General features: G+C 44.5%; 1 protein-coding gene across 7 annotated transcripts in view; it reads left to right on the forward strand.

Annotated features, from left to right (window-relative positions):
• Positions 1-21,553, forward strand: part of TMEM108 (transmembrane protein 108) — a 171,456-nt gene extending 149,903 nt beyond the window's left edge. For 4 of the 7 annotated variants that reach the window (XM_071429525.1, XM_071429524.1, XM_071429526.1 and 1 more), the window contains exons 4-6: positions 9,704-10,816; positions 19,654-19,808; positions 21,206-21,553. In XM_071429525.1, the coding sequence (XP_071285626.1) occupies positions 9,704-10,816; positions 19,654-19,808; positions 21,206-21,328 (1,391 nt within the window). In that variant the 3' untranslated portion in view covers positions 21,329-21,553. Of the gene's footprint in view, positions 1-3,435; positions 3,740-9,299; positions 9,613-9,703; positions 10,817-19,653; positions 19,809-21,205 lie in introns of those variants that run through there. The other 3 variants (XM_071429529.1, XM_071429530.1, XM_071429528.1) reach the window with 3 other exon arrangements.
• The last annotated feature ends 1,691 nt before the right edge of the window (positions 21,554-23,244 follow it).

Consider the following 23,244-nt stretch of genomic DNA (forward strand, 5'->3'; position numbering starts at 1 on the left):
CTTTCCTGCAGGTAAATATAGTAATTACTTTCTAATTGTGTCTTACCTGCTCATATAACAAATCAGTGCAAGCTCCTCATTACCAGCTCTCATTGGAGATCAAGCACAAGGATAACCAGGCACTTGGAAGTAATAATGTGTTTCAAGGGGGGCATAAGTAATAAATCATCCAAATTACTTTCAGTGAGCAGATGAAATGACAGAAATACCTTCAGGGTTTATAGGAGTTAGTCAGCCTGTGCATTACTACAGCCTTCCTCCTGGCTGCAATATCAGGGTTTCTGTACCTGCAGCTGGAGAAATTAAGCACAGCTTTTGCAGGTAGAGGAGAAGAAGGTCTGCACTGTCAAAGCAGAGGATCCACAAGTGGGGTGGTCTGCTCTGCCTCACCAGTTGTCATACAGTGTGCTACAGTATTTGAAATCAGGAGTGAGTGGGAAAGATAAACATAGGATGGAGGATAGATAGACAAGGTCTGTTCCTTTAAATGTTTCCTTAGAAAAGACGAGTTGAAATGACTGTGTTGTAATGAAAGAGTAACTTGAGTCCAGAAAAATCCCTGATTGATAGATAAGTCAGTGTAAATTACTTAGAGCTGGAGGTTTAGTCCTGAAGAAATTAGGTTTGGAAAAGATATATCATCTGGTGCTGGAATCAAATGCCTTGGACTTGGTTGCCTCCAACAGCAAGTGGAAGGATTTTGAAAGGAGTGCAGCAGGCACAAGAGCTGTGTGATTTTGGAAAAAGGTTTATGCATGAAGAAGTGGCTCCTACTTCCTCATGCTACCCACCACTTTCCAGTTCAGCAGGCACCAGATATCTTGCCTTGCAGGAGCCAGGAGCAGCCAATCTGTAGTGTGCTGTTTCTTGGAGAGGCAGCAGCTCCAGTTTCAGCTGAATTAGTGTTTGCCCACTTACCCTCCAATATGTGAAAGAAAAATGCTTCCTAATGCATCACCATGGAAAAGCTGTCAGGCCCTATTCTAGTCCACTCTTTATGCCAATGTTGTATTGCTCTATAGAGCTTGTTGTTCACTTGGTGTTCTGTAAAAACTGGTTCTGAATGTCCAAAGCAGTGGGATTTAATCTTCAGGAAAGTATCTACAGGGTCTTCATTTTACCTTTTTAAACATCATTTCTATTTATCCCTTTATGGTTTGCTTTATGATGATGCAGTCTAAATACATAGAGAGATATGAGGTGGGATTCCTCTCACCTAGTTTTCATCACCTGAAGGATGGACATCAACTTAAAACTCATCATCCTCAATGTGACCTCTTTTGCTAATGCAGGAGAGGCGCCTCTCTGAGGTCCTAGTCAGCCTCTGGACGGAGTGAATTGCCTGCCAGAGCCACAGCTACCTTCAACCAAGCATGTAACTCTTACATATGTGTAAAAACTCACTGTTTGGGGAGCTTTCAGAAATCTTCTTAGGATGGCTTTGAATCCTCCTTTCCCCTTTCTTATCAGTGCTTGGGAAATGGACACCCTGGCTTGAGTTAGCATCAGTGACACCAACTACCTCCTCTCTTTGGCAAGGTCCTATTTTAAGCTTTTCATCTGAGGCCACAGCTATTTGTGTCATTGTCAAAACTCTTCAAAAGGTCCGGTGACATTGATGGTAGGTCTCTTAGAAGCCAAAGGTTCTGCAGTAACATAAATAGGATCAGCAGCACTAAGTGCAGGTGAAAGAAAAGCCAGCTGCACATCCTTTCTGTCTCCCTTGGCAACAGCATCCTGCCAACAAAAACTGCTGCCAAGTCAAGGCTGGAGAGGAAGGGATGTGCATTTGCAAAGCTGGGGCTGGACAAGCTTTGTGTGAGGGGGGAGCTGTCAGACCAAGGAATGCTCATGTGCTTTTAAAAATATTTCTTGTTTGTTCCATGTGTTTTTGGACAAGGCAATGCACAGAGCCCCTGTCCTTATGAAGAGTTTTCATCTGAAATTCCAAAGGATAGTCTTTGCAGTTTTGGACTGTATGTTTCCATCCATGACAGCACTCAGGGAAGAAATCTGTGGTGAATTACTACTTACAGATGTGGCAAATCCCCCAGTAAAGGTTAAAACACGTGGCATGGTTCTCTTGTTACGCCAGCTGCAGCTTTGTGCTAAATCATTGTTTCAGCAGCAAGCTCTTAATCAGCCCCGAGTTCTAGAAACTGCTAAACAAGCTGATATTTTTAAGGACTTTTCCTTTTTTATAATGCACTAAATATCTTTATTTAGAAAAACCTTCAGACTGGAAACAGTAAGGGCAAAAAGTGAATTGCAAATGGCAGGGAAAAAAGGAGCATCATCACAAAAGCACAGAAATGCAAAGCAGACCTAAGATTATTATTTGTACTCTGTTTTTCCACATCCTTCATGAAATTAGCAAACCTGTGAAGACAGAGTTTGTGTAACTGTGGGTAAAATATGCTTCTGATATATGCACCTGCCTACTCTCCTGATAGGGACTTTTGTCCCCAGAAATCAGCATTGGCATCACGGTCAGAGTCCCCATATCTGTGAGTGCTGCCACAACTCAAACCTGTTGTCACACCATCACTTCTTACAGATTTGGCCACAGCATCAAAAAAGAAGTCTGGTGGCAGCAGACTTATTTCCAAGGCCTGGAAAAAATTAGGATGTTCTCACCTGGTATGGTAAGAGAGAAGAAAGAACTGGCTTTTCTTTCTAGGAAAGTAGTAGGAATTTATTTTGTGAGGAGCCCATGTAACAAACTGCTTGGGCTGTTGCAGCACCCTTGGGTGCCAGAGGAACTCTGAGTCAAAAACCCTCAAAAGCCCCCAACTTGTTGCTCTCTTAACATTTTCCTGTGCCTTTTGAGGGATTGGTATTTTGCTGCCCCGGACACTTTTTTGTGCTCTCCAGGCAGTGTGTTTTTCCAGACAGCCAGCTGTGCCAAAGAGACAGAGAGAAACTAAAAAAAAATAAAATAGAAGAAATGGAAGAAGGGAAGCAGAATTATGACTTCAGTAATCACAGGATCTGTGAAATTCTTTATGGTTACAAGTTGAAATTGCCCATTCACCACTGAGGAGTGAAGAAATAAAATACAGAGTGAGCATTTTGATGCCAGGGAAGGAGAAGGAGAGAGAGTGATCACTATTTCATTCCCTGTATTTTCCTTTGACAGGAATATTAATATCATTAGAGATAATTGAATAAGTGGAAAGTCTGGTGGAGGTGCAGAACAGGAGGCAGATCTGTAAAATCTATCCACACACAAAAAGCTAAGTAAGCACTGCTCTGGAGGGAGGGCACTCTGCCTTGGAATAGGGACTGAACAGCCTCACAAGGGCATGCAGCTGGGGTGCTTGTTGCTGTTTTGTTCCCAGAAAACAAGAACTGCCAGCAATCCTCTGGCATCTGAATAGGCTCGTGTCAGACAAACTGTATCTGGACTTGATGGGAAACCAAGCTGGAATACCAAGCAGCCCTTCGATGTGCTGGCAGAGAGGGGGACTGGCTCAGTAAGTAATCTTGCCTTGCAGTTGCAGAGGTACTCCATAAAGGAGTGAGCCCTCTCGCTGCACAGCCCTGCAAGACACGCCTGCCTGGGCTGTCTCTGTCCTCATTCCTTCAAACCAGTTCCAACAATAACAGCAACTCCTGCGTGCAACTGCCTCATTAGAGAGATGTATTTTTCCTTTTTCCACTGAGAGATGAAGCTTCCAAATCCTTGTGATGTGAGCAGGTGAGGATGTCTGCTGACAAGTCCAAATGATATTTTCAGGTAAGTGCTTACCTTGAAGGAGCAGCTAGAGTCAGGCTCTTTCTTTTTATTACCCTCCTCTCAGTAATTACTGTTGCCCTGATTGTCAGTAAGCCTTTCCACAAGCTTGAACAGCTCCAATATCTTTATGTATTTTGCTGAGTAGGGGATCTAAATAATTTCTAAAGCACCTATCCCTGTAGTATCTGTGAGTCTCTAGTGCAGTGTTAGAATGAATTGGGAACTGCTTGCTCTGTGACTACACAACACTGTTCTTTTTGTAGCACCTATTGTTTAACTCTCTGGAGGGCCAGAAATTAATTTTGATTCACAGGTTCACTCTCTCAAAGTCTGTGGTGTAAGTGCATTTTAAAGCAGTAATAGTGGTCTGCAATGTTTTTGTATCTTTAAAGGACCGTGACTTCTTGCCACATGAAAACCATAACTGCTGTTACTGTTGTTGCACAGGGAGTGTCAGCAAGAGCTGCTTAATTTGTGTTTGTACATGTGATTTCCAGAGCTTCTGCTGATGCTGTTTAATGTTACTGTAAATAGAGCTGTTACTCTGTGTGTCTCATTCCCTGCGTTTTACCAAATGCTTGTGTGCTGAATTTCAGGTTGATCACTCATCTAATACCAGGGAAAACAGATAATAACTTGTAAGTTAATATCTGGGATTTCTGGCATGACAGATAGACTTTCAGAGAAGAGAAATTTTCTATGCAGAGTAACCTACTTTTTTTTCCCCTCAGTTCTGCAACCAATCACAGAGATTAAATTTGCTTAACTCTTTGTTTGTACAAAGGCTGCTTTATTTTGAGTGAAAATCGTATTGCTTAGACAGACCACAAAGAAATTACCATAACAAAAGTAATAATACACTTTGTACACAGTTTCCACCTATTAAAGATTCATTTTGCTCCCTGTAATATTTTAAGTTTATTGAGGGACACATGAGAAGTTATTAATGTCGAGAAGAAAGCTTTTGTTGCAAAAAAGCTTTTGTTGTTGTTGTTGTTTGAAGAGGTTTTGCACAATCTTCTCTCGCTGTTACTAAGTCAAGACAGGAGCACAGAGAAGCTTCAGCTTCCATCACTGTGGCCATGTGCACCCAAGCCCTGGGTCTGTAGATAATGGGTCCTTTGTAGGACAGCTCCTGTTGCTTTCCTTGCCCACGGCAGTCTGAAATAATGAGTCCAGCAGTAGGTCCCTGCACAAAAAGCTCTTCCTGACTTCCTAGAGCAAAAATGTTTGCCAAGTACTGCTCAGGCTGGCTCTGTTTGTCTTGCTGCAAGGTCCGAGGTAGCAGAGGCCAGAAGGGGTCAAACACCAGACTGAACTCGTTGTGCATTTTCATTTGCTGTAAAAAATGGAAATGGGCAGCTCAAAAGTTTCCACTGTATCTCTGGCAATTAGGACTTGATCCAAAGCTCACTAAAGTCATTGGGAACCTTTCCACAGGCTTTAGAACAGGAGTTACATAAGTTTGTGTTGTTTAAAGGGGGTGCCCCAGGGAGGCTGAACGCATGAGCTGACTCGACAGCCACATGCCTGCTCTGCCATGTCATGCAGAAAGGCTGTTCTCAAAGTGCCCGTGAAGGGTCCCGTGCAGCACCAGGCAGTGTTAACTCCTGAGTGAAAAAAACCTTCTAATGCTGTCCTGGGCCAGGACACTGGCTCTTCGTGGAGCCTCCCAAAGTCCAGAGATAAAACAAAGAACATAAGCTGCTGAGGCCTGAATTGCTTATTTCTTCTGTTAAGGAGGGTCACAGTTCTGTCGCTTGTGTGCAAATAAAAGGGTCACAAGGAAGTTTCCAAGTGGTAGAACCCTGAGGATTTCATAGTCTAGGAAAGCAAAGTATTCCTAACCCCAAACTTTTCTGAGACTCATTGAAGTTGTAAACCATAGTCTTTTAAAACATTTCTGTAAAGGAATTCCTTCATTTCCTTCACATACGCAACTATACACACCATTTCCAGGCTCCTCATGTGAGTGTACAGTGGGAAGAAGCACTGCAGGGAGATCCTGTTGAGATTTGAACCATTGCACCATGTTGTCAGGAAGTTTTTATGGCTAAATGCACATCCACACCCTCTGTGTACCTTCTGCTGTCACTCTGCTGCATTTCATCCTTGAGTTAATTCATTTTGTACCTAATATGCCCTTCCTGGTGCAGTGTGCACTATGCAAGACCACAGTTCACACCACAGAGATGTCAGGTCAATCAACCTTCTTATTAGGGTTGAATAGATTTAATGTAGCCATAAAATTCGGTTCCAAAAGCATGAATTTGACACGTAGCATTTAAAACACAAGCCAGTTTGGTCTGTTCTGACCCTGAGCTCCTGTAGCTTAGAAACAGCCCCTTATGAAAAAGTTAATGGTATGAGCTGACCTTTGAAAATATTATTATTTACTATAATGTGCTTGCATCAGTCTGTATTACTGTTGTGCCAGCAGATCATAAGGACTGCCAGTCCTTACTCCAAAGGGCTCGTGCTCTAAGTAAAATCAGCTCCAAGAGCCTTAGGCAGCCAAAATGAAGGCAAAGACTGAAGAACTTCACTTTGAACATTTGCTATCTCGTCTGGAGTATCAAAGTTTGGCAAGGAGAACTTGATAGCAGCCAGAAGGTTTCCTTTCACTGGTAGTAGAATTGAAGGTAAGCTGAGGCACCAGGGGACAACTGGCATTGTACCCACCATGGTGCTTCACTTAGTACAGGAGCATTTGTGAAGCACAGACAGAGGGAAGAAAAGGAAAGAATGTCACAGGTGCTGGAAAAGTCCATTTCTGGGACAAATGCCTCCTGTGCCTGAGTACAGAAATTTAGAATATCATTTTCCCAGGCTTAAGCCAAAGTTGCCAATAAGGGCAGTCCAGTATCAGGGAATTCAGTAAGAATCCCACTTTGTAAGACTTTGCCTGTCCTTAAGGATAGAAAAGTAAGTGGGAGCTCTAGGCAATCAAGTGACTGCAAATCCAGACAGAGCATGCTTGGGTGATGATGCAGAGCATCTAAAAATATCATTTCCAGCTTTACTTTTGCTTTCCAGCAAATTAATTCTACTTAGCAGGGCCAACAAAACCCACTGTGAAGTCCTTATCATCAGCTGTTCCTCTCTAAATATACAGCACTGGCTATTTTTACAATTATCTGCTAAGCTGAATATTTTTCCAGAAGTTAGGGGCACAGATTAGCTCTGGTGGTTACTGAAGGAATTACTGTGGGCCATCCAACCAGCAGAAAAAAATGTCCTAAAAAGTTGTAGCTTATTGGGCCACAGTGGCTCTGCAGAGGCTTTTAAAGCAAGAGTGGCAGATGAGTAAAACCTGACTGCCGCAACCTGGGATGGCCAAATGCCGTGGGAGTTATTGTTTATTGTCAAATAAATTACTACTGATGTAGTATTTCCTATAAATATTTATTCATACTTTACAAGCCACCTAAAGGTACAAGCTAAATGAATCTGGTTTCCCATGCTGATGTGCGGTGACCTGCTACCACGACAGTCTGCCCCAGAGAGACAATAAATGTTTATAGGGGCAAGCCTCAGATTTATCAGTATTTCAAGAAGTGGAGATGGGTATTAGGCGGGTTTTCAGCAAAAGATCGGGGTTTCTAACCCCAGGGCACGATATGTAGGAGAGCTGACAAGTTCTTTATTCTTTCAGGAATATCCTGGACAAAAACATTGATCCAATGGTGATGGGGTTTTTGTGTATGTGAGGTGTGAGAGAAGGTAGTTACACAAAGAACATCCAAAAGTTTTAATAGGCATTACAATCATTATAATCTAGTATCTCATAATATCTGCGAATGCACTTTATCTTGTGTGCTCAGAACAGCAGGCCCAAAGTTTCCTGCACCATTATCTCCACACACCAAATCCAAAATAAATCGTCATCCTTTCCCCTTTGAATTTGTTCTGTGGCAGCAACTTGTCTTGGCATGAAATATTAGCCATATGGACACTAGAATATCCACTTTGACCTTGACCTCAGAATAAGCACTGCCAAATATGTGAGGATAACTCCTGCCTTTTATTTCCAAGAGTGATGCTCCATGGGTACAGCCCGATCTGCTCTCCTGGTTGCGTCTCAGTGTAGAGAATTCATGCGTTTTAATTTGAATAGGTGTTCTGCAAAGAGCATATTGTCTGTGGCTGGCTAGGAACTGGGAAGCAGTATCCCAGATGATGGTTTATTTGGCAGAGATATTTATTCCAGAAATTAAAAAAAAATGAGAGCTAATTTTAGCATCAGGCAGTGGAAAGTGTACTACTTGTAATTGGCTCTCACCATGTTATGTAGTCAGTGTTTTCATCTTCTGGATACTCTTCCAAGTAACAGGAGTCTGCTGGGGGCAAGATGAGCTGAAATTTTTGGTTGCCGAGCTCTGCGCTTCTCTGGTTCAGAAAAGATGGGTAGTGATCACAGTAGAACATTTAGCTGGGTAAGAGGAACAGATACTGCTCCTTCGGTGAGTTTTTGCTACATATATTGCAATGATCATGCATGGGTGTGAATGATATTTAGGATTCAGAATAAACTCATTTCATTGCATCTGCATTTGCCCAACATGAAACAGAATCAAGGCCAGCAGACACCTAATCAGAGATCTTCTTTCATTTTCCTAAGTCCCTGTCTTCCTTTGGCCCATAACTGACATTCCCAAAGACTGTAGAACTAAATGTCATAACAACACTCATGGAGAAAGCTGGCCAACTAGGAAGGGTAGAGCAGGGGGCAGGAAGGCACTCCACAGTCCTGGCTGGAAGTTGATCATCACCCAGTTTGGAGTCCTGCAGTTTTGACAAACTCATCTCCCTGATTTGTTAAGACCATGACAATATTTTTCACCTCGATGCTGCTGGTTGAAATCCACACTAGCACAGTGCTAATGGTGCCATCTGATGATGCTCAGTGGACTGTGCAAAATGGATTTATTCCATGTGCTTCCTGGTAGGCAGAGATCCACATTACACTCGACAGCTTCAACATATGGAAATGGTGACATGTGATTGATGTGGTCCCTGCAGGTCACGCTAACTCAGGGCACAATAGCCCTGCATCCTGGGGAGGCTTATGCTACTGCAGCTGCCCACCTCCATTATCTGAACTAGGAATAAATGAAAGAATTGATGTTCCCAGCAGTGTGGATCTGGCACCTTGTGAAATTATATGCAGCACTGAGGGAGGTGGGAGGCAAAATTCACACAATTCAACTCCACAGCCCATGTGAGCATAGAACAGGTTACAACCAAGTTTGGTTATGGGTGCGAAGGGCAGTTGTGTTAGATCACAATAATCACAATGTTTTTTAAAATGTCCAGGATAGCTGTGTTTTCTTGTTAATCTTTGACATTTGGAGTGACTAGATTTTCCAAAGTCACTAAGTAAAGCACAGCATGTATAACCCAGGTAGCCCTCTCATCAGACATCCCTTCTTGACCTAATTTTCAGCAAGACCTAAGCAGCTGCTCTTTCAAAAAACAGATTGCTTAATGGCAGCCAAGACTGGAGGCAGCCAAATTTAGGATTTTGCGGCCAAAGGAGTGAGCAGACTAAGGTTTCCCATAATGATATGGACATTCATCTGGACACCTCCTGGCCGCGATGAAAATGAGGACATCTGTTGTTTCTGCCCGTGAAATGTAGGATGCTTTTTAGCTTCTCCAGGGAAATCACCTGCCTATGGCATTTTAAAGCTTCACATGAATCAGTACTGCAAGGTCCTCTCTTTCTTTGCCACAGAAATTCCCTGTAATCTTGCTCATTGCTCTCATGACTGTGGGGTTACCACAGCTCCTGCAGATTTCTCTTCCTACTTTTGCAGAGAACCAGACAAAGTTGGATGTTACCTCTTCTGTCCTTCTGCAGAACATGGAAGGTATTCCTTCCTGCCAGACACACAAGCCATGCTGTCCCCATCCACCACTTCCTCTCCAGTATCTCAGCTTCTTTTTGTGTTTTTTCCTCAGGTGTTCTACTGATCTTGGCACTGACAGAAGAGCTGGTGTTTTCTGTTCAGGTACTGTCTCCCACTGTCTCCTCCTCTCAGGGCTTCCCGATGAACAATACGACTGTCACAGCCATGGGAACAACACCTCACCACAAAGACCACCACACGGCAGAGCCCCTTCCCACGTCTGCTCAAGCCATGTCCCACCCCATCAGCCTGGTGGAGAAAGCCCCTTCCACCGGGCAAGAGCGAGAGAGTGGCCCTCGCTTCGGCGAGAAGGAAACTTACCATTTGTACAACCAGAGTGCTTTGTACTCAGGACAGCCTCGCCCCAAGGGGAAAATATTCCAGGTTTTCAAAGGCAACTTCTCAGAGTCGACAGAGCCTTACCTAAAGACAACCCTGCACTCTCCCTTCCCTACCCTGAGGAGCCCTTTCACAGACCACCCGTTTCAGTCCCAGACCACAGCATCCAGTGATCCAAATGGAATGGGGCTGGCAAGAACTACACACTCAGACCCTTCTCCCCACCGCAACTCCTCGGGAAGCCTTAGGGAAGCAGAGAGAGGGGATGGGACCGAGGCAGCAGTGCAGGAGGCAGATTTTGCCACCACAACTGCTGGACCATCAACTGATCCTGAAGCAGTGTCGGTGCCTTTTAAACCCACCCGCTATGGCATGTGGGATATGCTGAGCAAAAACAACTCTTGGGTAACCTTGAATCTCAGTACAAATGTCCCTCTGTTTGCTGGCTCTGGATCTGCTACAGCAGCAGCTGGTCACTCAGTTCAGACCAGTTTTGACGTCAGCATCTCGTCCTCGGCAGCGGGAGACCCCGAGGGACTGACTCCGACGCAGCACAGCGCGGTGACCAATGCCACGTCACCAGGCAGTGCTCTCTCCTCAGTGCCTGCCACCAGGTTGTCCAGCCCCACCTCCACAGCTGGCTCCACCGCCACCGGGAACTTCCTGAACAGACTGGTTCCTGCCGGGACCTGGAAACCAGGTGTGCAAGGAAACATCTCCCATGTCACCGAGGGGGACAAACCCCAGCACAGAGCAACCATCTGTCTCAGCAAGATGGACATTGCCTGGATCATTCTGGCTATCAGTGTCCCTATATCCTCATGTTGTAAGTTAATTGTCACTTTATTTTGCTTTCTCTTTCCTTAATATTCAGATTTCGGCCTACGATTCAAGGACTAGCTGGAGGCCTAACAGAGGCAGGTCAGCTTGGGATGGATGAGATGCACAGGCATCACATTCACTGACCAGAGTGTTTAACTTCAAAATGCAGGACTAAAATGTTACAGTCAAAGCATACTCACTCTATTGCTATTAAAAGTCTTATGGAGTAACTCTCCACTTGAGGGTGTAACACTACCCTGAGCAGCTCTAGAGTGTGAAGCAGCTTTACTCCAAACTGTTTAAGACAGTGATCAAAAACTTGATCAAAGACAGTGATTCTTTTAGACAGCAATTCTTTTATCTAGGAATTAGTATTTTCTGCCCTGAAATTGGAATTAAAAAGCCCACTGCTAACCCAAAGGATTAATAACATCTGTAATGACTAATAATTCAGGAAACACCAGTTTTCCAGTGCAATAAAATATTTCATTGCAGGTAGTACATGAACTATCTCACTTAAAAATCTGATAACCAAAGTGCTGGTTTCCTCAATTTTAATTCCAATTTACAGTTGCCAAGGGAAGAGAAAGAAACCTTGGCCTTCAGACACCTGGAGTCAGCCACCTGCTGACCCAGGGCAGTCACCCAACCCAGGGCAGGTTGGGTTTCCAGAGCTGGCTCAGGGTCTTGTTGTTTGATTCAATTACAAAAAACACATGGGAAAATATGAACAAAGTTGTGAGTGCTTGCCAGGATGTCCCATGCCTAGCTGGGTTGTATCAGCTTGGTGGGACAACATATTCTCTGGAGTCTCACTGTCATGGGGTGTGATTATTCTGAGCTGTCTGGAGTGAAACAAAACCAAACTTTTCCCAGCCTTTGCTGCCTGAGGAAACATAAAGGGGTAGCAGCCAACAACACTGAGTATTAATGCTGTTATTTATGGCTATGAGCTGTACTGAGGACAAGGCTAGATGAGCTGCCTGAGCCAGTCTCACACACAGCTTACTCCAGCCAAACAGGACAGTGCTGCTCTCTCCTGCTCTTTCTGATGTGCAGGCATATGATCCTGCCCCTCTTCTTCTGCCTGGGCCTGACTTTTCACCTCCTGAGACACTTTCAGATTGTTAAAGTGGCAAAAATGTACTCACTTTACTCTTTGGTAATTTCTGTCCACCTAGTGAGCTGAATCAGCTCCCCAGAGTCAGATGAGCATGAGACCCAGAAAGGATGAGGCTGCAGGAATGCAGACCTGGAGAAGGGACCATACTAATCCTTTCAGCAGCTGCAAATTATTGGATTGGGTCAGCATATTTGTTAGATTCACACCCCTGGGACCATCAATTCTGCTATTGCCAACGTGGTTAAAACCACAAGTAAGAACAAAGCTTAAAGGCTAAAAGATGGGCAATCAAAGAGAAACCAAAGCAGAATTTGCATGTGCATTTCTGTGCAAGATGGAGAGGAGAAACTGGCACTTAGCAAACATGTGGTCAGAAGCAGCAATATTTGATGATTTGATGAACTATGCCTTGCCTGTCCGTCAATAGAATTAAGGATCAAAGAAATTCTTCCAAGAATTACATTTTGGGCCAATATCTAGAAAGAAAGCTGAACTGGATAGAAAGCATCTAAATACAAAATAAGAAGTGTAAAACCATACAGCACAAGCATGGGAAGTATAGCCAGTGGGTAAACTGGTCTCTGCGTGCAGAGTGCCATAAATGAGCTGAATAATAATAATAATAATAATAGCGATAACAACAGTAATAATAATATGAGAAGTCTGATAGCAGGAGTGCTAACCCAGTGTTCATTAAATAGAGGTGTTAGCACTTTTCTTCTTTTCATTTGTGCCATGTGTTCATGTGACTGCCTATTCTGGTTCTTGTATTCATAAGCTACATTAAAAAAAAAAAAAGTTAAATGCTATTTTGAAAGTTATCTGTATCGGCTCTAATACAACTGAATGTTTAAATAATTCAAGTATTTAAGTCCTGCTCTCAAGACCAGATTCCTGACGATGGCCTTCATTGGGATGCCCCTTTTAAAATCCGGGGATTCTCGGATGTATTTCAGAGCCGAACCGAACGGCAGGCAGGCATTTAAATGGTATTTTTGGGGGTGATCTGGCTTTAGATCTAGGAAGTCGATTCCAGATCCGCGGGTTTGGCTGCCTAAAGCGTGTCGCGCCCTGGCTGGGCGCTTTGCTGCGTGCGCGGTGCGCGGCGCGAAGGGGACTGTCGCCACCTCCCGGGCACAAGCGGGGCACAGCCGGCCCTCGGGAGAAACGTGAAGAACGGATATTGGGGGTTCATTTCGCCTTCAGACAGAGAAAAAGTTTTCCAAGGGAGGCTCTCTCCGTTGTTGTAGGCACGGATTGGGAAAAAAATATTGAATATTGTCGTGCTCCTGCCTTGGGGTGCTGAAAGGCTATAGAGGCACAATCCCGTGCTGTTAAATAGCTGAGCTGCCTTAGGAGGGATCGAGCCACAGGGGAAGTCACTGAGGACCCCTTACAGCCGTGGGCTGGTGGCTCTGTGCTCAGGCTGGCACCTTCAGGACCAGGCAGAGAGACAGCCTCAAGGCAGGGAAGTTAGCCACACACCCTGGAAAAACAGGGAAAGAGGTGAGGAGAGGCAACCCAGAGCCTGTGCATGAGGCTGCAGAGCTGCAGGAATCCAATTAACTCAGCTCCCTTGTCCTGCTAATGAGAGGTGCCCGGAGCCAAGCCAGCTCGCTGACCTCCTGTTTTCCCAGAGCCTTTGAAGAGCTGTGCAGTGACCAGAGCATCTCTCCTCTGCCAGGAGCCCTTGTGTCTTTCCATATAATCTCTCCTCTGTGTGAGGAGTTACAAGGAGGCTGGAAAAGCTTTCTTTGGAGGGCTTCTGGGCACCGCTTGTGCTACCCAAAAATCCTTGGAAGGGAAAACATATCACGATTCTGCAAAGATGTCTCTGTTCCTCTCTGATCCCTACACGCTGCTTGCTGTCACGCGTCTAGTGACAGGCACCTGTTACATGAAAACCTCTGGGCATTTGAGCTTCTGTAGCTGGGGAAGTGACTAGCTAGAGGGCAACCAAAGGAGCCTTTGGCTCCTCATCCCCACTGGAAGAAGTGCTTGGGATGCAGCACTTCTCCTCACAGAGGACAGACCCTGCTGGGGTTTCCTTGCTGGCCCATCCCTGCTGTGGGGATTTGCACCAAAGGGCAGGAAGCAGCAGAGTGTTTATTCAGCAGCACTGTGCCCTCACATCTGAGCCCCACTGAGGACTGGCAGGTCCTACCAGCTGAGCTGGTGGCACAGCTGAGGGGCTGGAACACAAGCCTGAAGATCTGTGCCTCAAGAACTCCTCTGCTTAGATAAGAGCTGGGATTTGGCCTCCCACCCTTACAATTCATACTTCTTTACAGATGCACAGATTTATGAGTCCCACTGAAATCCCTGAAGCTGCTAGCCAGAAGAATGATGCTTTGAGTAGGAATGCACAAGCCATGTCTGCTGTGTGAACCTAGGGAAATCATGTCACCTTTTGGCAGCTCAGTTTCATGGTATAAATAATGAGAGTAATGTTGCTAATGCCATGGGAGGGCTGCAAAAATGAAGGATTCTGTACCATTCCCTTTCCCAGAATAGCAAAATCATAGTGATGTCATTATTTTCTTCATGTCACAGTTTGAGTTTGGTTTGCAGTGTCCTTCAGGCAGCCTTGAACATTTTTGTGCACGTGCTGTTGTACATGTGTAGGTGCCTCTTTCTGCAATGCAGAACAAGAACAACATGAGCTCATTTTAAAACTCACTGTTCCAGTCCTTGGGCTCCTGGTTCTTGCGTCACTGGAACCACAGAATGACACAATAAAATGTGGGAGAACGGGAGCTTGCAAATCAGATGCACAGGAGTCAATTTATCCAGTCAGTTCTGCTGACACAGGAGAACATGGGAGGAAAACTGAGCCTCTCAGCACAGGCATCAGCAGAACTCAGAGGATATGTGAAGAATTGCCTTGGGCCTAACCTCACTTAGCTCACATTTCATGCACTGGAATGCTTTCCAAAATTACCTCACTCACCTTCTCCATCACAAAACCTATGCTTGCTTTCCAGTCAGAAGCAAGAGAGATCCCAAGCCCTGAGCCTAATCCCCAGGTGTGAGCTCAGGCTGAGCTGGAGTGACTCCTGTCTCCAGATGTAAACAGCTGTAGTCAATAACCAAATCCATCCTGATACCTTTATCACAGCTAAGTATGTGCTGCTACGTGTAGGAAACCAGGGAAATAGAAAAAAATAAGGAAAAAGCATTTTAGTCATTGAGGGAAGGGTTCTTTAAACTTATGTTTGTGATCTGCAGGCATAGGAAGAAGTAAATGAAGATGCTTCACCCTGAATATTGCATGACTTTTAAGTGCTTACAATTTCAGGTCTGTTAGCACAGTGTTTTGTGTGGGGGCTGGAAAGTGGGGGAAGGGAGTATGCAGCTGTGTAAGATTGGTAAAATATTTTAGTGAGTTGAAGGGAAAGACTGTCAGAAAACTGTAGGGAATTGGTATGATCTCATTACACTGCATTAATGAAGCTGGATTGAATGTGGTATATAATCATAGTGGGTTAGATTAAAAAAAAATCAGAAGATTAGAAAAGAGACATGGAATGAGGAGTGGAGAAATGCAACATAATTCCATTTGTGCCATGATGTAGCACAAAAAGAGGCTGAGGCCTACATATATAGGAGAGATTTCTGAAGCATAGTGGAAGTTTTTAATAAAAAAGGCAAAAGAACATGGAGGAAGTGATGGTTGGAGGTGAAAGTATTTACACAAGAGTAATGTAAGCATGTCCCCACAATGGAAATTAAACATTGAAACAAAATTTGTGGGAATGGGATGGACATCTGGTCACTCTGTATCTTTAAATAAAGCTGAGTATTTTCCTATGAGATGTGCTGTATCTTAAATATAGATTATGTTAAAGGTAACAGGTGAAAGTCTCCTGGTGTGCAGGTGCTAGATGGGTGTGACTAGGTGATGGACATGTTCCCACCAGCCTAGAAACTTGTAAATCTGTGAGAATCTTGTTTCTCCCATTTGTGGGATGTTTTATGTCATAATTGGGGGGCAGATAATGCAGATGTAACTTGCCCTATGGCCAAATAATGTCCAGTGTCAGAGCTGGAGCTCATCAGCAGCTCACCCCCTTAACACATGAAAAGACATGGGTTATAAATGCTTCCAGAATCCCTGAACCTCCAGAGACCTCTGATAATTCCTAACATTGTCACAGTCTCTGTACAAGGGACTTCAGGCTGACACAGGGCCAACACTGACATGTCCTTCTCATGGCACTCACCATTGAGCAGGCAAAGGGAAGTTAAGTGAGATTTTCTGACTCCCAGAAAGCAACCAGAGGATTGCTTGAAAACCAAGGAAGAGTTAACCACATAATATACCAGGATAGATAGCAGGGTGGTGCAGCTACTAGCTCTCTCTTCATCTCTGTTGTCATTACTGCCATTTGTGCCTTCCAAAACATCTCTGCCCTCTGTGTATTTCATCCACCTAATATGGCCTCCCTGGCCATCAGAGTTGTCTGTCTGGAAGAGTTTTTCTGTAATACATGTCATTCTAATAATGGGAACAAAAGGATATCTAGGAATATAAAAGCTGTACCCTGGTCTTAGTGTTCTGGAAGTGAGATGTCCTATGTTGGCTACATTAATTTCACTAAAATATGCCCCAAATACGGCATGTTATGTGGTAGATGTGGCACTTAGTGCTGTCACTTAGTGGTGGATCTGGCAGTGTTAAGTTAATGGCTGGACTCAACATTCCTTAAAGTCTTTTCCAACTTATGATTCTGTGAAAAGGGCAGTTAATATAAGATGAAGAGGGACTAGCCCGTTCCAGCCCTGCTGTCCTCACTCACCCTCTTAAATGAGGTCTCCTCTGCTTTGAATTGGGGCAGCTTAGGTAGACATCCTTCTGCTGAAATACATATTTGTGGAAGCTCAGGAACCCATTTTCCATGCTCTTCCATCCATTTTCTTGTGTGTGCACCACAGTTGGAGGCCAAGAGTGTAATTAAGAGAGGGAGAATTATTGCTGTATATATATACACAGGGCAAGGCCATTTCCTGCTGGAAGAAGCTGGCATCTCTCTCAGCTCAGTGTCACTGGCTTTCCAGCCCCTGAACCCCAAATCTGATACTTCTCTGTCAGCAACCACAATATTTTATAAGCTGTAAAACCTCAGGCTTTCAAAAAAATATTTGCACAGAGTTGACTTTACTGGGGCTCCCACATCCTCAGGCACCTTCAGAAATGCTCTGTGCCTTAGGGATGGATCTCTTGTTGCTGGAGTACTGAAAAGGACTGTTTGCTCTCATCAGCAGTGGTGAGGACTAAATTCAAGTCCTGCATCACTTTCTAATCTGCCCAAGCCTGCAGGCTGGGCTGGGACATGGAGAGGGCAGCAGCCAAAGTAGGGATAAAAGGTGCAGCCCTTCAGGAGGACAGGCATTTCCCCAGGCAGGGAGAGCAGTTCTGGGGGGCCATGAGGTGCAGCAGCAGGATTCAGACTATTGGGCTGTCAGCAAATGAAGTTGTTAGTGACAGAACTGCCTGAACTGAAAGACATTGATTTTTCTATTATTATTATTCTTAATAGTTTATTATCTTTTTTTAAATAGAGCTCTAGCTTTGCACTTTTGTGTCACTATTTTTATGTGGTAGCTGGGATAAGGAATGAGATCCATGGCACATGGGTAGCTGCAATGTTTGTCAAAACATACATAGCAGTAGTGATCTCTCTGCAGTCTTTTCTTTCCTCTGAGTTATCATTTTAATACATAATTATACCTGTAGCTAAGGAAATAATATATTTTTCTGCTTCATGAATATTTTCTCTCTTCTCCTTTACCATGAGGGATTTAGAAATGATAGAAGGAATTTACAGCAGGGCATTTCCTATTTCACGGGTACAAATCAAAGCAAGTAAATGTGCAGCTACCTGTCTGTATAAATCAGGTAGATTACAAACACAACTGGTCAATGAATTCCACAGGTGTAAGGGGAGCAGACAGAGCTCACACATTACAGCTCTGAGCAAACCCTTGCACACACCCCAGCTTCTCCCTGAGCCAGGGCCAGTGGGAGCAGTAAGTCTGCTGCTGTGGCTTTGCCTGTCTCTCCTAAAGTAGCCAAGATTACCCATCTGAATGGCAACAGAGATGGATAAACTGAAAGCAATTCCAGAAAATAACACTCAGCCAGCTTTGTGTTCAGCTGCCTGCTGGGAGAGAATTACCTGGGCATTTCTGAGGCCGGGGATTCCTGTGGCCCTGGGACCAGACAGACTCCTGAACATCAGGAGTTTCATTTGCTGGTCACTTTGTCTTGCCTAGCTGCTCTACTTTAAGTTCAGATATTTCAGATTGTAAAAGCTTAAGTGAGTTCTGAAGGTGAGGAAAAAAATAACACTCTCAGACATCACCCAATGCCCAGGCAAGTGTGGGGGAACAGGTTACCCTTATCAGTAGATTCCACATCCAACAGCTGATGGAGACAGGCAGGAAAACCCCAGCTCTGGCATTAACACTATCCTCGAAGTGTAAGGTATGTGAGACTGGTGCCACAGGGGATCTCCACACCACCTTACCCCTCTCTCATCCTACTCAGGAACCCATCTGTTCCTCTGGTTAGTTGCTGATGTGTTGGAACATGGTCACAAACCAAAATCCAAGTTACAGATAGCAGGCAACAGAAGCAGGGAGCAGTGGCACTTCAGGACAGAAGCTTTTGGTATGGAAGTCACACAACTGCAGTAATAAAGCATCTCTGATTTGGCCTTATCATAAAGCAGAGCAGTAGGGCTCAGGAGCTCAGTCCCTGAGTAGGGACCGGGTGCCCGAAGCTGGCTCGCTCATGCCAAGGCCGCAGGGCTACCATCTAGCAAGCATGGTGATTATCAGCTCTATAGTGATTGCAAGCTCTCAGGATTTCAGCTCTGCTTGCTAGGTAGTGGTGCCCTGGGCTGGAGGCTGCAGCAGACGGAGAGAGAGGAGAAGGAGAAGGCGCAGGCTGTTCCACGGAGATGGCTTTATTTGGGGAGGTCCGTGAAGGGTCTCTGCTCTTCTTCTTTCTCCCCTAATGGGGTACAGTATGCTTCTTTTATAGGGTTGGAAAGGATCCAAGCTTGACCAATGGTAAGGGGTTAACATGACATTGCCTTATAGGGTTACAGAGATAGATTAGGGGTGGAGGACAGGAAAACAGGAATTTTCTTTTGCTGTTTCAGCATTCCTATTGTTCATATTCTCCATGGTGCTTTTCCCAAACTTATGGGGTTTACTACACTGCGGCATTTATGAATTTGCTATTTGAAATAGGACAGGTATCTCTCACTGCCCACTTGCTAATGTGCTCATCACTGCAGCCTCTGAACACACCAGATGCAGAAAAGATTCCCACAGATGCATCTTAGTCCCTGAGGAATGCCCTCTCTCCTAGAGGGTCTATAAATCCCTTCTTAGGTATTAAATTGCCATCAGTTAAGACAACAAAGCTTTTCATTAATCAGGCAGCCACATCTTGAAGATTATACACTCACATCAATAAGAGAGCAAAACCAGCCTATTCTGCCAAGCCCAAAACCTCACCTGCCTGGCCCAGATTCTGACATAATTGTGCAGGGTTTGCTAGCAGAGAGCTGGGACTGACTGAGACTGAAGCATATGAATGCAGGTGACCAGCCCTCTCCTTAGGTAACATAAAGTACAAATCCATGGTACTGATGAGTCCTTATTGAAAGGAAATAACTAGATTTTTGGCATGTTTCTATTGACAGCAGTTCTGCTGACAGTCTGCTGCATGAGAAGGAAGAAGAAGACATCTAACCCAGAGAACAACCTGAGCTATTGGAATAATGCTATTACCATGGACTACTTCAACAGGCATGCTGTAGAGTTACCAAGAGAGATCCAGTCACTGGAGACTTCCGAGGTACCTCACTTGCAGAGCTGGTGTCTGAAAACCATAACTGAAGCCATGCTGGGAGGAGGGGAGAGGAAGTCATATGAATAAAGCCTTGAAATCCCTGTACATGTTCAGGGGAACAGCTTTTAGGGAAGGACTCACTCCTACACATGTATTAGATGGAATAAACATCTCAGCAAAACTGGATTGTCATCCTATTCCCAGCCACTGCAGATGTGTTCCAAATTGCTGCGTGGTGATGGGTGTTAACCATCTCTTGGTGAGTTTGTTCCTGGGTTTCTCTTCCTTGTGAGCCTACAGCCAATGTCAAGCCATGCCATGATGGCTTAAGGAGAGCCCTTTGGGCTGGCTCATTACTGACACTCAGTCACAGCGTAAAAAAAGGAGGCTGGTGGCAGTTAATAAAACAAAGAAATTGTGTACATTTATGTCTCAAGAGCTGCCTGTAACTTCTCAAACACCGATTCAGGGAATCAGTGTTCCCACTACAAAAGTAATCAGAACATCAGTATGTGGGGGAGTGTGGTGATGTGGTGTACACTCATCAGCCTTTACTTAAGGGATCTGACTGGTTTGATGGGATTATTCACACATGAGCAGGTGATCCTACTGACAGAAATTGCAGTAATCCAACAAGAAATCTATTCCCTGGCCTCAGAGACAGAGAATAATTCAGTTCATTTCAAAGATAATTAAAACCTAGAAGCAGTGGAGAGTCTGAGTTTATGCTAAAATGATTTTCAGATCAGCTAGCTGACTAACTCATGTGACTAAATTAAAAAAAAAAGTTTAGAAAAGGGCCTCTGAGATTTCATTAGACAGTCACAATCACTTCATTAACCTCACTTTGCTGGCAATCATGTTGCTCAAACTGAGGCAGGACCTGGTCTGGTTTGCCCAGAATCAAATGTCAGGCCTATTCACATACAGAGTGGTCTTCAAAAGCAGTCCTATTTAAACCTGATCAGAATATGACTGAACTGGGGCATGCTTAGGGGGCTTGGACCCATATGTGTGGCTTTCTAACCATAAAAAGAAGTTGAAAATGCGCCTTTGAGGAGTCAAGCTCAGCTGAGAGACAGGAAACAATTGCAATGAGTCAATAAAGTGAAAAAAACCAAAAAAGAAATGAAAGAAATGTGAAAGTTCCAAAGGGATTGGAAGTTTGGTGCAGCTGACCTCTGGGTCCCCAGGCTGAGAAAGAATCAGCAGACTCTCAGAGGAACCTTTCACTCACAGCTCCTTCTGCCTGACAAAGGGAAAAACCAGCTCACCAAACCCGGCTCTCCAGAGTCACAGCCCACAACACACAGGCACCTTTGGGGGACTGGGAGGAATGCCCTGTGTGCCCGTGGAGGGTGAAGGGTGTGAAGTGCTCAATCTGTGTTTTTGTTTTTCCCCAGGACCACCTGTCGGAGCCGCGCTCCCCGGCCAACGGCGACTACCGGGACAGCGGGATGGTCCTGGTGAACCCCTTCTGTCAGGAAACGCTGTTCGTGGGACACGAGCAAGTCTCTGAAATATGACCCCACAGCTGCCCCCAGTCTGCAGTTTCATCTCTACCGTCTCCAAATTATAAATAAATATATATATATTATAAATATAGCCTTTGTGTAACCCTGAACTACAAGAAATGTTTTCAGCTTTTCTTTTGTCCCTCAGAATTGTCAGCCCCTTTTTTATAAGTGTGGTAAAACTTTACAGAACAAACTGTGGCTTTATAAAATAAAGGTATTTCTAAGCAAAACATCTGTCAAGTGGACTGTATCCTTTCTGTGACTCCAGTACTGCCTGAACACCAAGTGAGATGAGCCCTTTACTGTCCCACTTCCAGTGTGAGCTCCAAAACTCTTTTATACGAGCAAGGACAAGAATGGCTCTTTTTTCCTGCATAAGTGTTTTAACCACACTACACATTGGACTTACAGCTGCTACACTTCAGCCCAATAAGCCTAGAATTATTTCCTGAAGATCAAACAGCCTCAAAAGAAGGCATGTAGAGTGCTCCCTTCAGAGGAACAGAAAATTCCTTTCAATTTATCAAAAATCTTGCAATCTGGTGACTAGGGACTACCACCAATTGAATGCTGTGGCTTTGACCACATTTCCATTTCCCCACTGTTTTATTTATCTTGTGTGTTTAGACTGCTGGTGCCACTGAATCAAGTTTCCTCATACCCTCTTCTCCTCTCTGGCACTTTCCCCATTAGGAAGGAAAACACAGCATTTTGGAGCAAAATGGCAATTCTTTCCTACCCTGTTAAGTGCTAGATGGCAGACTCTAACAGTGTTAGGGGAATAGTAAGGGTGAACAAAGCTTAAATGATGGATTAAAAATAGATTGCTGCAAAGCGAGATTAATACAGAACATGGAATGACTTGGCCCAGATTGATGCTCTCTCTTTGAGTTACCCAGAACTGTTACTGTGGGACCAATTCTGTTTTGCTTCTCAAATTGCTTTTTTATACCATTCAGCAAGTGAAATGGCTTCTGTCCTTTGAAGTCTTGTCCTCCTTCTCCCCACCTCTGGCCACCAGTTCTGCTGGACAATGTTCTGCTTTCACTCCTCACTTCATCAGGAGCAGGCTGTGAGGAGCAGTTTAGCCTCTGCTCCAGCTGGCTGCTCCCTGCCACTGGCTGCTCAGGTTTAATGCTTGGCTGCATGAAAGGGAAGTTTCAGCAGGACAGGGTTAGTGTAGCATCATTAACCATATGCCTTGTTCAAGGTGAGCCACAGCTGGTACTAGAAAAGAGATTTACAGCAGCGGAACATCTGCTCCAGCTGTGCCCGCTTGCCGACAGTGCCCCAGAGGCTGCTGTTGGTCAGAGCAACATGACAGCTTTACTAAATGATGGCTGGAGTCAGACCCAGACTTGGCTCAGGGGGCCACAGAGGCCTCATTGCTCCTCCTTTCTCCCCATCCCACACATGCACTTCTGCTGTGCCGAGGCACAAACCTGAATGTGGACCACAGGCTTCCGGAAACTGGAAGATTGTAATGTTACAGGGACTCTTGTGGGTAATTGTTTCTCTGCTCAGCATCAGAGAGTAATGCAGGGCTTTCTCATGAGGTGATGGGGCAGGCAGGATGACAAGGCTCTCTATGGACATGGATGGCAGTTTGGGAATAGATCTTTTCACCATGGGATAAATGCTGTGCAGTATGATACCTGTGACCCTCATGATCAATTACTAAACAACCTCCTAGAAACCACTGTTTGACAGGAGAGTAAAAATTCCCTAAGGGGATTGCCAAGACCAAAAGCAATCCCTCAAAGATCTTTGTTTTTATTTAAAGAGGGAGGTGGACAGAGGGAACAAGGTTACAAAAAACTAAATTCAGATCTTTGAAAAAAGCCCCCATATTATTACATTTGTTTTCTGTATGTGGTATTACTTTTGCAAGGGAGATTTTCTAATTAGACACACAGCAACTACAC

This window comes from Agelaius tricolor, unplaced genomic scaffold (genome assembly GCF_023055355.1).
Source record: "Agelaius tricolor isolate 1412-34295 unplaced genomic scaffold, bAgeTri1.0.p SCAF_6, whole genome shotgun sequence".
NCBI lineage: Eukaryota > Metazoa > Chordata > Aves > Passeriformes > Icteridae > Agelaius > Agelaius tricolor.